Source organism: Alexandromys fortis, unplaced genomic scaffold (assembly GCF_014885135.2).
Source record: "Alexandromys fortis isolate MF-2015 unplaced genomic scaffold, M_Fortis_MF-2015_v1.1 scaffold_50, whole genome shotgun sequence".
In the NCBI taxonomy this organism is placed as follows: domain Eukaryota; kingdom Metazoa; phylum Chordata; class Mammalia; order Rodentia; family Cricetidae; genus Alexandromys; species Alexandromys fortis.
The window spans coordinates 9,278,370-9,291,109 of NW_026067932.1; the positions used below are offsets into that span (position 1 = coordinate 9,278,370).

The window sequence follows — 12,740 nt, forward strand, 5'->3', positions numbered from 1 at the left end:
ATAAACAAACCAAAATAAGATAAAACTTGCCTTTCACAGACATTTTGATGAGGACATATAGAGAAGAAAGAAAACATTTAAACGACAGACACTCGACCTCGGCCAGCCTTTGGGATCTTTTGTTTCCGTGTTCTGCCGGGAGGAAGGAGCCGTAAATGGGGAGAAATGGGCCAAGTGCCCTTTGACCTCGTGTCCCTGCTATTGTGTGGACCTCTCTATCCGATGCAACGTGCGACGGCCTGGCGTTTTGGCTACAAGCAGCAGGAACTGTGATGCAGTCTGAGAGGGGGTTTAGGAAAGGGTGTTCCCATCCGACAGATGAGGAAACTCAGTCTTAATAATGGCACTAGCCGATTCTCCAAAGGCAAATAAATAAATTTTGTCTACTTGAGTCCAAAGCCTGAGACACCACAGTGTGGTGCCTCAGCCCCGTTGCTGAGAGAAAGAACTTCCCAAGAGAATGGAAAGGGATCCTGCTACCAGCTACATACAGGTATCTCCTTAGTCCATCCTCTGCATCCTGAGAGGAAAGCATTATTCACACATGCACGCGCACAGACACACACACACATCTTTGCAACTTGGGTGGGCTAAAATGATTTGCCTTGGTAACCGCTGAACTTAAACGACATATCCAGTTGTCAAACTGTTTCTTTTTGTGTGAGGGAGAATTTTGTTCATGTCACTGAACTTGGTAGGGTCATCTTAGCTGTTTGCATTGACTCTCGGCAGGAAGTTAAAGCTTCTTTCAGTTCTTGGATAATTTTAACCATCCATCCCTGCACCATTTCACGTGGCTCATTTTCCTCTGATATCTAGGAGTCTTGCATTTTAGGGACAGAGAACAAACAACTCTTCCTCAGGCTGCCTACACCACACAACACAAGAGATAGTTGGGAGAATCTCTACACGGAGTACTTGGGTATTTCCTATTTTTGTCCCTGTCACTTCACAGTGTTTGGAGGTCTGCAGGTTTATGGGGGAAGCCTTTCATCTAGAGAGCGGGCCATAAACCACTCAGAGAGGCCTGCTCCTTTGCCCCACCCAGGGCCCAAGGAAAGACAAAGGGTGGAGCTGTGTACCCAGTTGTTCCCAGGCATCCCTCCACTGTCCTATTTAAACAAGGGAGGAGAGGCAGCTGAGGGCCTCATCCAGGAGACTTGAGGGAACTCTGAGTATGACCAAGACTGGGGAGCAGAGGTGACAGCCAGATGACCCAGAAGCATGTTTAACCCCTTGCTGCCTGTCTCTCTCCTCTTCTGTTGTCTGGAGCCTCTGCCCCTTGCAGTTGTGGGGTCTGGTTTCATTGTGCTGAAAAGGGGGACTCAGAAACATGACAGATCCACTCTAAAGTGGGTCCTGGTGCTGCATGCTTTTGGTTCAAATCCCACCTCTGGCCCTTAACAACTGTCTGCCGGTCCTTGGATATTTGCAAGGCTCGGTTTGTCTTGTGTATGAGAGACATACATGTACTCATGTGTGCTTACCACGAGGATCTGAGGTTTGGGGTGTAACATTCGTGACACTTCTGCACAGGTATGATGCGCCGCGAAGTACTGAAGAGGAATTAAACATCACTGTGTGCAGGAAGATGAATTCCCAGGGTCTGGGGAGATGCTCTGTGGCTAATGGCTTGCCCTGAAAGCAAGGGGCTCTGAATTTCACCGCTAGACCTCAAGTTAAAAAGCTGGGCATGGTGATGTGCTCTCGTGATCTCAGTGCTGATCTCAGTGCTGGGGAGGAGGAGACGTCAGGGTCCCTGGAGCTTGCTTGCCGGTCAGCTTGGCTTACTGGTTCAGCCCCAGGTTCATAAGAGACCCTGTCTTAACTGGGTGGATGGTGCAGGAGGAAAGACACCCAAAGCTGACCTCTGGCTTACTCTTACACACACACACACACACACACACACACACACACACACACGTGCACACATTCATATGCACACACACACGTGTACATGTATGCGCGCACACACAGAGATTTATACATTTCAAAATATTTTTAAAAATTTCACCAAGTGGAGAGATCAGCATGACAGGCTCTTTACCGTATGATTCCATTTATATGAAACCCTCGTAAAGGCAAACCTCAAATGGCGGCTAAATGACTGCCCACACCCTGGGACTAGGTTGGAGCAGCCGTTGAGGGTAAAGTGTGATGTTTCTGGACTTGTGTAAAGGTTTTCCAATATCTCCCAGACAACCTTGCACAGTCTCACTATATAGCACAGGCTAGCCTCCAGCTTAAAGCAATCCTCTGCCCCAGCCTCTTGAGTGCTGGGGTCCCAAGCATGGACCCCTACACCAGCCTTCTTGGTATCTTAACTTGGCCTTGGCCCCACGTCACAGAAAGTCCTCTTGGTCACGTGGTTCACCCAAACCCGTGTGCTCGGCTCCTCATTCTCTGAAGCTCTGTCAGGCCAGTGGGTCAGCAGCTTCAGAGTCACGCACAGAACACGGTATCCCTGGTGACAATAAAGCCACTAGGCCAGGTTCCTGCCTTCCTGGCACCAAGGAAGTCTGCTTCTCAAAGCAAAGGGTGGGGAGGATACTCAAGTCTCCCTTCTCAGATCCCTTCAGCAGCTCGGTTTCTTTCCCCGGGGTGGTGTCTTCTGGGTTTCAAGGTCTTGTCAGTGAAAGCCTTTCTGGAATTCCTAAGGTGGGCCAAGGCAGTTCAAAGTCCGCAGAACAAAGCAGGGGAGCGGAGAGATTTTCAAAAGGGGAATGAGGGTGGGGCAGGGGAACAAACACAGAAGAGTGTTCCAATAAATTACCAATAAATAAATGTCAAAGTGAGCTCCAGAAAGATTACACTGCTGTGCCTGTACCGCGAGAGGGCTGGGTCCCAGAGGACTGATTCCTGAGGAGAATCCATCCCTGGGCCCTGCGGAGGAGGTAGGGTTGAAAAGACAGTGAAGGGGCCCAGCAGTCACCAGGTGGAGAAGTCAGGCTTAGAGAAGGGATGTATGTCACCTGACTCCTAGGCTGCCCAGGAAGCAGATGGTGACCCTGGAGTCCAGGCTACCAGCTTTGTGATCTTCATTCTGCCCGTACCAGTTCTGTGTCCCTGGGGCATGCCTTCTCTGCCTCAGTTTCCCCCTCTGTAAAAGGAGGGTGAGAATGCACACAAGGGCACCGAAGTAAAGGCGGGAACATGCAAACTTTGATGGGCGTTGGAGCGCTTCCAAGGTTTTAGATGGAGTTTAGGAGCCAACGTGGAAAGTGGGTAAGGCTCACTTGTGGGAACGCACACAGTAAGGGAAGGGATTTCTGGGCTGTCTGAGAGACGGGACAGTTTTAGCGGGCTTGGGGTAGAGCCCGAGTGTCCCAAAGTCTTGGGAGGTCATTGGTGAAATCTCAGGGGCCTAAGTCGGGGAGAGGAATGGTGTTAGCATCTGAAGTGACACGGAATAGGTGGGCATTTCTTCTGCCACCCTCTGCTCACTGTTTCTATCTCTTCTTACTTCTTCCCTGCTTATCCCCTCGCCCTCTGTCCCTGCCTCCACCTCTTCCCTTTCCATTTCTCTCCCCTCTCTCCCCATTGCTTCCAAATCTTTCTCCATCCAGATCTCTCTCTCCTCTCTTCCCTTCTTCCTTCCCAGCCTGGTTCTGAAGAGCTGGCAAGGCGAGGAGGAGCTTGCTCTCAGAGCCCTGTTGTGAGTGGCCCGCTTGTGTATTTGCGGTTTACCTACCTGTAGAAGATTTATACCCCAAATCTCCCCGCGCTGCAGGCAAATGGTTTTTAATTCAGCTCCACAAATATTGACTGTGTTCGGGCTAACTGAGTGGACTTTGTGCTAGAGGTGTCAGAGGGATGCCAGTGGGGAAATCCAGTCCTTGGAGGAGCCAGCAGGGAGCCTCGGCCCCTGTTGGTATGAGACACATTCACCGTCTTCCTGGAAGATGCTGAAGGGCTCTCTGTCTCCCATGGACTCTGGGTCCATTTCTTGCTCTGACGAAGTACAGAAAGGGGCATTTTGCCAGCTTTGGGAGATCTAACAGGACAGTTCATTGTGAGCAGAATCTACAGGCATGAGGCTGAGCTCAGCCTGGGCCACTGGAGGGACTGGGTACACATCTGTCTGTTTGCTGCTCACAAAGGCGTTAGCTGGAGCTGCGGACTTTTGCATCTGTTTCTTTCTTATCAATTTTACAAAACCCATGGCATAAGTTGGACTTTCTGCTCCACCAGTTTTGTGTTTTGTTTTGTTTACTTGTTTTTTTTTTTTTTTTTTTTTTTTCCCTCTAGAGCCACGCTAGGCTTTCAGTCCTGCAGGGTTGGGTCCCATCATGGTACTACGTTTAGAGCATCCTCCAGAAGCCCACAGACAAAGGAGACTAGAGAATCAATGGGAATGAGATTTGAAGAGTGAGCAGGGGCAGAGCCAGGAAGGCTGCTCCTCACCCGGGTTCACTTGTGGTTCATAGCAGGCCCACACTTCCCGACCCAGGCGCGATGCTGGGCAGCCTTGTGACCGGTCCTGGCCAATAAATGAAGCTCAGAAACCACAAGTAGTCCTTGAGGGCTGGATGACTTAATTATCTGCTGAAACTTCCCCAAAGCCCCTGCTTCTCAAGTCTTGCAAACAGTCTCGACCCCTTTGGGGGCGGGGTCGACTGATCCTTTCACAGGGGTGGCCTATGACCATCAGATAACAGAGATTCATAATTGCAATTACATTATGATCCATAACAGTAGCAAAATTACAATTATGAAGTCATAACAAAATAATTTTATGGTTGGGGGCCACCACAAGAGGGACTGTATTAAAGGGTCGCAGCGTTAGGAAGGTTGAGAACCACTGCTCAGGAGGGTCCTGCTTTGCTTCACCTGTGAAACACGCCCCAAGTGTGGCCCTGCGGCCCATCCATAGCAGATAAACAGCCCATGGAGGTGTAGTCAGCTGCTTTAAGCCCCTGGAAGTAGGGATCCCCTGTTATTGCCCACACAGCTTGGCCTGTTTCAGCAGGTCTTGGGAAAGCAAAGCTGATATGTTATTTACTGTGCTGGAGTTTGAACCCAGGACCTCATGTATGGCAGGCATGGGCTCTACCACCGAGCTACATCCCGGCTCCCAACGCCGGACTTTAGAGGCAATCTTTCTACTTCAGATCGGCATTGGAAAGATACGGTCTTTTTCTTTCTCCAATCTGATCATTGACTGTCCTTTGTCCTGTCAGTACCTGTAAGGTGGTGGGAGAAAAGGGGCAGTAAGGTTCTGTTAGGCTAGGGACAGAAGCAAAGGTGGCTTTATCTGTAGTTGTTGAGTTTACGGTTTGACATGGGAATAGGAATTGAAATCTTTCCTCTCCACTGCCAATGTGCAGAGGACAACAGGTCCATAGACCACTGCCATTGGCCATGGCTGTACACTTGAGAGGTATCTATCTATCTATCTATCTATCTATCTATCTATCTATCTATCTATCTATCATCTATCTCCTATCCATCCTTCATCACCATCACCATCATCATATCTATCTATCTATCATCTATCTATCTATCTATCTATCTATCTATCTATCTATCTATCTATCTATCATCTATCTATCTATCTATCTATCTCCTATCCATCCTTCATCACCATCACCATCATCCTATCTATCTATCTATCTATCTATCTATCATTTATCTATCATCTATCTATCTATCTATCTATCTATCTATCTATCTATCTATCTATCTATCTATCTCCTATCCATCCTTCATCATCATCATCACCATCATCCTATCTATCTATCTATCTATCTATCTATCTATCTATCTATCTATCTATCTATCTATCTATCTATCTTGTTTTTTCAAGACAAGGCTTCTCCGTGCAACAGTCCTAGCTGTCCTGGAGCTAGCTCTTGTAGACCAGGCTGGCCACAAACTATAGAGATCTGCCTGCTTCTGCCATCTGAGTGCTGGGGTTAAAGGCGTGCACCACCACCGACCGCCTAGAGAGGGCTCTATCTTAACTTCCTACTCCAAAAGAACAATACCTCCCCATCTGAGACTTCTGTGTACTGCGTGCCAGTCATTGTCCTGAGAACCAGAATGGGGTGGAAGGAGAGAAAGACAATTTGGTCCTTCAGGGGAGAGCTCTGTCTACAGGGCATAGTGGCTGGAGATGGGGTTGGAAGAGGGAACCCCAGCGAGAAGTTACAGGACACTTCTGGAAGAGGTGGCAGGTCACCATCAGAGCCTACTCCCATATTGTATGTGGGGGTCAATCCCAGATGCCTGGCAAGGCTCACCATCCTTATCCAGCACATGGTCCAACATGGTCCAAGCGTCCAAACCCCGAAAGGAATCATTTCTCACTTCTTCCTCGGACGTGTGACTTTCCAAATGGGCTTATAGGGAATATCCAGGCTTGACAGTGTGGTTTTCCTGCCCCAGGAGGTAGGACAGTGGGAGGAAATGCATGCAAATTCTTTCTTTACTGCGCTTAGTGAAAAAACCAGGCATTAAAGAAGGCCCTGGCGTCAGTCTGCCTGCAGGTACACTCTCTTGGACATGCCCCTGCAAGGAGCCCATTCTCTTCCCACCCCACTTGGTGGAGAGGGGTTCAGTGCCTGTTCCTCACATCACAAGGCGGACTCCTTGGTCACCCTTGGCAAGCAACTGATTCATAAACGGGGACAAATGACCTCAGTACTAACTGGCTGCATAAATAGCTCGCTGTAATTGACTGCCTTTTGTAATCACAGGGAGGTTGCTGACTTTCTCCACTGGGGGGAAAACTTCAGGGAAGAGGGAATCGAGGCTGCACAGGCGTTTCTGGATGCTTGTCTCGGAGAGAGCAAGTTGTGCGTCTGTCAAATTTGAGGGGAGGATAAGGCCCATTACATTCAGATTCAACGAGAATTTATCAATGCCTGTGAGAAGAGATGCATTAGAAGGCACAATGTCTTATTTTTATTAGGAATCGAGTTAGTACTGTAAATCCACTTAATGATAAGTCATAAAAGTCAGGCTTTACAATAACACTGTTTTTCTGGTGTAAACGTGATGTTACCATTGACCTGCGAGCTCCTTATTGATCCACGGCCACCTAACTGTATGGAGCGGAACATTTTAAAACATTTTACACAATGCGGGAAAGCAGCGCCATCTTTCTCCTTACCTGCCAACGCTAAGCTGGCTTTTCCCCCCACGACACTTTGTTAGACTTTTAGGGACGTCTTTTCACATCCGCCGGACTGATTTTCATGCCCTTCGGATACATTCCAGAAAGCTCTACCCTTTGGCAGAACAGTTTTAAAACCCACAAATCTCTTTTGCCTTGAGGGGTGCGGGGTGAGGGCGCGTGTTAGACAGGAGGATCAGCTGTCACCAGACCCTGGAATGCCAGCAGCTTCCCTAACCTTGACTTTAGCTCCGTTCTCATTAACCTCTTTGAAAAAGCAGCCCTCAAGATGAGCTGTCCTTTGAATTTTGAAAAGAGAAACGGCCTAGTTTTGATCATCGTGAAAAGGGCATCCGCTTTCAGGAGAGCTTGGGGCAACTTCCCCTACTAAATCGCCCAGGGGATTTTAAACCGTCGCGTGCCCCCACGGAGCCCCCATTCGCCAAAGCCACCTAACCTAACCTGCTTCTCGCTACTCGTCTTTCCACACGGGAGAATGGGTGGCAGCACTAAGGAGATCTTATTCTTTTTCCCCGCTCCGGGTTTTGTCATGGAAACGTTCACACACAACCTCGATTCAGCGGCCCAGCTCCGCCCAGGCACTGAGGGCTTTTGGGACCCTGCGGGAGCGCGCTGGGCTCTCCGGACTCCCGGGGAAACAGCTGGACGCGACCACGTCTCGGGTAGGGGCGGGGGGAGGCGACGCTCCGCCCCGGCGCGGCCCCGCCCTCCCAGCTCGCCGGCGCCCTCCCCTCGCCGGGGGCTGCGAGTTGCGTTTGGTAAAACCCAACCCTGGAATATATAGATCACTGGAGCGCAATGAAGTAGCTTTTGGCGAGAGAGGGAGGGAGGGGGGCCTGGACAGTCACAGAGGCCAGTGCACGGCGGCGGTGGCACCTTCCTTCTCGCATCCCGGTCGCCCGGCCCGTGAGGAGGCAGCGGCGGCCGCAGGCGCCAGCAGAGCCGAGGCGGCGGAGCATCGAGCTGAGGCGAGGCGGACCGGCAGGAGCGCGCGGCCGGGGCCACGCATCTCCACACTTGCACAGCAACTCCCGCGCCTTGCACCCCCCTCGCCCAGAGACCCGGACTGGGGGCTCGGAGAGCCTCGGTGAAGCGAGCGGGGTCCAGCTCCGGAGCTCGGCCAGCTCCGTTCTGAACCTCCCGGGCGCTGGTTCCCCGTGGCGGGGTACCCGCTTCTGCGCTCCGGACGCGCCTCCCGGACAGCCGGGTCTCCGCGGCCAGGACAAAGCCATGAAGCCGGCGCTGCTGGAAGTGATGAGGATGAACAGAATTTGCCGGATGGTGCTGGCCACTTGCTTGGGATCCTTTATCTTGGTCATCTTCTATTTCCAAAGTATGTTGCACCCAGGTAGGGGGCGCGTTAGCGTGGTTTTGTTGGATATTTTTCTCCTCTCTCGCTCTGCTTTCTGCTTCTTCCAACCTCACCTCTTCCCTTCGGCCTCTTCGTGGCTCCTTGCTCCCGGGATCCGCGGGTCACCGAGTTGGGATGGGCAGAGGGAAGGTGCGCTTCCATTTCCTCTCCAAGCTCCAGGCTGGAGGTTGAGACCGCAAGGAGAGACGGCGTGTGTGGCCCCCGTCTTTCTTTCCCTTTTATTATTATTATTATTTTTTTCTTTGTGTCTTGTCTGTTGGCTAGGTGGCAGAGAAAGGTAGGGGTTGTTGGAAGCTGCCGGGGTCGAGGGTTGGTGGGATTCCAACAAAACTCGGTCCGGGTTGCTGTTGAGGGCTGGGAGAAACCGGCTCCGGCAGCCGGCTGCTCTGCTCCAGCGAGCGCCGCTTCTTCCTGGTTGGGTACCCCGGGGCGACTGGTGCACGGCCGGGGCGAGGTAGTGGGTCTCTGCAGCCGGCTCGAGAAGCCCTAAGCTGAGCTACCACGTGTTCCAGGCTCGGCTGCGCAGAGCAGGTGTGGGGAGAGGGTGGGTGGGTTCCCGGGTGGGTGGGTTCCCGGCACTTCCCTCCACTCAGCGCAGTCTTTTGCGAAACACTCCAGGGTCTAACTCCGCAGTGACCTTGCAGCTGGTGCTCCAGGGACTGGCCCACCCACCCCCTTCTGGCTCTAGACCCAATCTAGGAACTCTAGAGCTTTTGGGGTCACAGTTTGGCCATCACAGTCCTTGGAGATACTTTGTACAGTTCCTAGGCTCATCCCCTCCTCTTGGGTTCTGAGCATTCAGAGACTCCGCGGCACAAGAACGAATCCTTCCCCCCATCCTCTCTGGCTTCGGCTAAATTCCACGTTTCCTATCAGGATAGGGAGAACCCAAGCTCCCCTCTTCCGGGGGGGGGGGTTCCAGAAGGAAAGTTTGGGACTAGAGAAGAGAGGGGTGCCCTGAGCCCGGCTGTGCTGCACGGCTTAGAAGCCCAACAGGTAGGACTTAGTCTTGGTTTCAGGAACCCCTTCCCCCTTTTATCCTGGATCAGCAGACCTGTGCTGGGCCACGTTGGCATCAAGGTTCGTTTTTCGTCGCCTCTGAGTTGCCACAGTAATAATTTAGCTTTCTAATTGCAGGGAGGGAGGAGGGAGAAGGAAGCACATTTTCTTCCAGGGGAAATAAGATTGGTTTTGCCTCCCCGCCTTCTTTAAGTGTGTATCTAACACCTTCAGTAGACGCGGCCCCGAATTCAAGCCTGCCTCTTAGTGAATGGCAGAGCCATGAAGCTGTTCTCCGCATCAAACAGACAGGGCTGCCGGTTGTGCGGCTGTGCGATTCCTTGACAGCGCAGGGACAGACTGGCCCCTCTTCCTTGTGGAACAGTCAGTTGTTAAGGCGGCCTGGCTGCCAAGACTATGGTCTTGTGCTACCGCATGGAAGGAACCCCAGGACACCCCAGCCGGTCCTGGTAAAAGATGGCTTTTGTTTGCTCTCATATTTTTAGTTTCATGTCAGCAAACTAAAGCGGTGTTTGTCTCCTCGCTCAAAACCTGTGGTTGTGAAACTTCTGAGGGAATTTAAAAATGGACTTTGCTGGCATTCTGGGCTGCAAGAGGGTGGGACCAGACAGGCGGGCATCTCAAGAGTGCCAGGCTCCTGGGGCCACCCGGGACCAAGCCAGATTCTCTCCCCAGAGGGCTAGAAGACAGGTTGGTATGCAGATATAATGAGGCTCCTGCGGTTTAGACAAAGGGCCCAATGATTTGGTCTAGACTTCAGAGCTCTGTTCAGGCCTATTCAAGTTTTGCTGGGACGGTGCATGCCCCGTAATTCTCAGCAGAAATGCTTAGGAGTGCAGAGCAGGAATGTACCTGAGCCTCCCTGTACCTGAGCCTCCCTGTACCTGTCCAGTGCCATCAACATTCCATGTGCACGGACCGTAGCTGCGATGCTGAGGAAGAAACATGTTTGTTACCTGTAACTGGTGTCTTGCTCTTCCAGCGTTCATCAGAATTTATTAACTTTTTAATTGACTTGAAAGTGGCTTTAGGTTTTTTTTTTTTTTTTTTTTTTTTGTGTGTGTGTGTGTGTGTGTGTGTGTAAGCTTCTGGATCCACAGCCTTGTCTGAGCTTGTGCTGGACTGAATACACCTCTTTGATCCTGTCCTGACGGTTCCTTTCTGGCCCCCTTTTTCTCCCCCAAATGTTTATAATTCATATCACGAGGAGTCTGCTTTTCCCAATCCCCCTTCTAGCGCAGGGCAGATGCTGCTTTCAAAACGCCGATTGGATATGAACCTACGGATGTTTAATTGAAAGTTCTTACTCGAAATTATAGGTCGTGCAGTGGAACCCCTGTTAGTACTGCTATATGGTGCATAAAAATATGCTTTGGAAACAGAATTATGTTTATTCCTTATCTTTCATTTTGTTACCGTCCACTGTTGCTGAGGCCAAGTGATTTTTTTTTCTGCTTTGAACTTTCAGAAAAGATTAGAGAGATTTATTTTATTTTTAATTGTTCCCTCCCTGCCGTGTGTGTGTGTGTGTGTGTGTGTGTGTGTGTGTGTGTATACAGTGCCTGTGAAGGTCTGGAGAGGGTATAAGATCCCCTGGAACGGGAGTTACAGGTGGTTTTGAGATAATCCACATGGGTTCTGGGAATTGGAACAATTTGTGTATGTCCCTTTAACTGTGGATCGTTCCTCCAGCACCTTAAGAGTTTTGTGTGTGCACGTGTGTGCACACGCATGTGTGCTGTATGTGTGTAGGGGCCTGCAGAGGCCAGAAGGCGTTTTGGATCCCCTAGAGCTGGAATTACAGGTGGTTATGAGCCACGTGATGTGGGTGCTGAGAACCAAACCTTGGTCTTCTGCGAGAAGAGCCAGGGCTCTCTTAGCTGGAGAGGCAGCTCCAGCCCTTGCTGCTTTGAACTTGAAAGTGATGCAGTCTTCAAGTCTCTGCAGTCTCATGGTCCAGGCATTCTTTTTGCCTGGGAATTCTCTCAGGATCAGCTTGGCAGAGGCAGAAGGGACCACAAGGCAGACCAGACTGTGTCCTGTTCCCCCCCCCCCCCCCCCCCCCCGAAGTCCTCTGGCAGGAGGTCTCTGGGTACCTGTCTGTGGGACAGAAAGCAGTGTGTGAAAGAAGAAATGAACTCTAAGTTCTTTGCTGGTTGGAGAGGTGTGAGGAGGGAAAAAAAACCCAAAACCAAAATGCTGCCCAGCTTTCTGGCTGGCGAATGCCCCCTCCCGTTCTAGTCTGCAGCCCATTGTCTTTTGCATTTTCCTAGCTCATAAGACTGGGTAATTGTGAGCTTGAGTAATTGACCATCAGATAATTGGCCATTGGTTACGCTGCTGAAGATTCAGGAGTGGGCCCCTGACAGTTAGGCAGTTTTCTTTAGAAATCCTTGACCCTTCTGAGTTAATAGTCTTCATGAAGTGTTGTTTTTTTTTTTTGTTTTTTGTTTTTTTTTTTGGTCAGGGACAGGATCTTAGAGTTCTTTTTTAATCCAGACATTTGTACAGGCCTGACACATAAAATATTTAAATATCTGCTAGCTGAACGTATGAAGTAGCCCCTCATCTCCAGCTCCAGGAAGGTAGAGGCTTCAGGTCTTGTCAAGAGTGCCTGGCTTCTCCTTCCAGTTCTGCTGCTGTTGGGGCATGCCCATTCCCAGACTCCTGGTTCTCTGGTGACTGGCCCCAGTTTAAACCCATTAAGATCAGAGCCTTCACCGTGGGCTGCACTGCTCCCGAGGTACCAGGCGTGGTAGATACTTCTTTGTGTCCTGGATGTCGGAGAAGGGTGGCCTCAGTTAACCACTGACCTCAGTCCATGCTCATGACAGACTCCTCCATAGGGGTGAACTACTGAATTGGTGGTCGGAATCACGTGCCTGTGGTTTCTTCTCCCCTATGAGCCCCTCCATGAACGCAGCCTTTGGAAGCTCATCCCTCCCTTTAAAATGTCTCAGGTACTTGCCCAAGACAGCAGGACTATCCTTTGATGGAGCCCCATCACGTCTTGCAAAGCTGGAAGGCCCCAGGCTGCGCTGGGTCTGGAGCGCCCCTTCAACCTTGCTTTTGTGTCTCTCACTAGGATCGTGGTTTTTGTTTAAAAGCTACTGCTCCTGAGAAGCCTGCCAAGGAGGGAGCTCTCCCTCATTGGTCTCGTCTTCCACCGCTCGCTTCCATTGTCACCTGGGAATTCCCCGCCCGGGTTGA

The 12,740-nt window shown here is 50.9% G+C and overlaps 1 protein-coding gene across 3 annotated transcripts in view; it reads left to right on the plus strand.

The window, feature by feature from the left end:
• Positions 1-2,889: 2,889 nt before the first annotated feature.
• Chst11 (carbohydrate sulfotransferase 11) overlaps positions 2,890-12,740 on the plus strand; it is a 186,518-nt gene continuing 176,667 nt past the window's right edge. The window contains exon 1 of one of the 3 annotated variants that reach the window (XM_050145597.1): positions 2,890-3,225. Coding sequence is in view for 2 of the 3 variants with exons in the window: in XM_050145595.1 (XP_050001552.1) it covers positions 8,369-8,486 (118 nt within the window). In the remaining variant the exon portion in view is untranslated. Of the gene's footprint in view, positions 3,226-7,919; positions 8,487-12,740 lie in introns of those variants that run through there. The other 2 variants (XM_050145595.1, XM_050145596.1) reach the window with 2 other exon arrangements.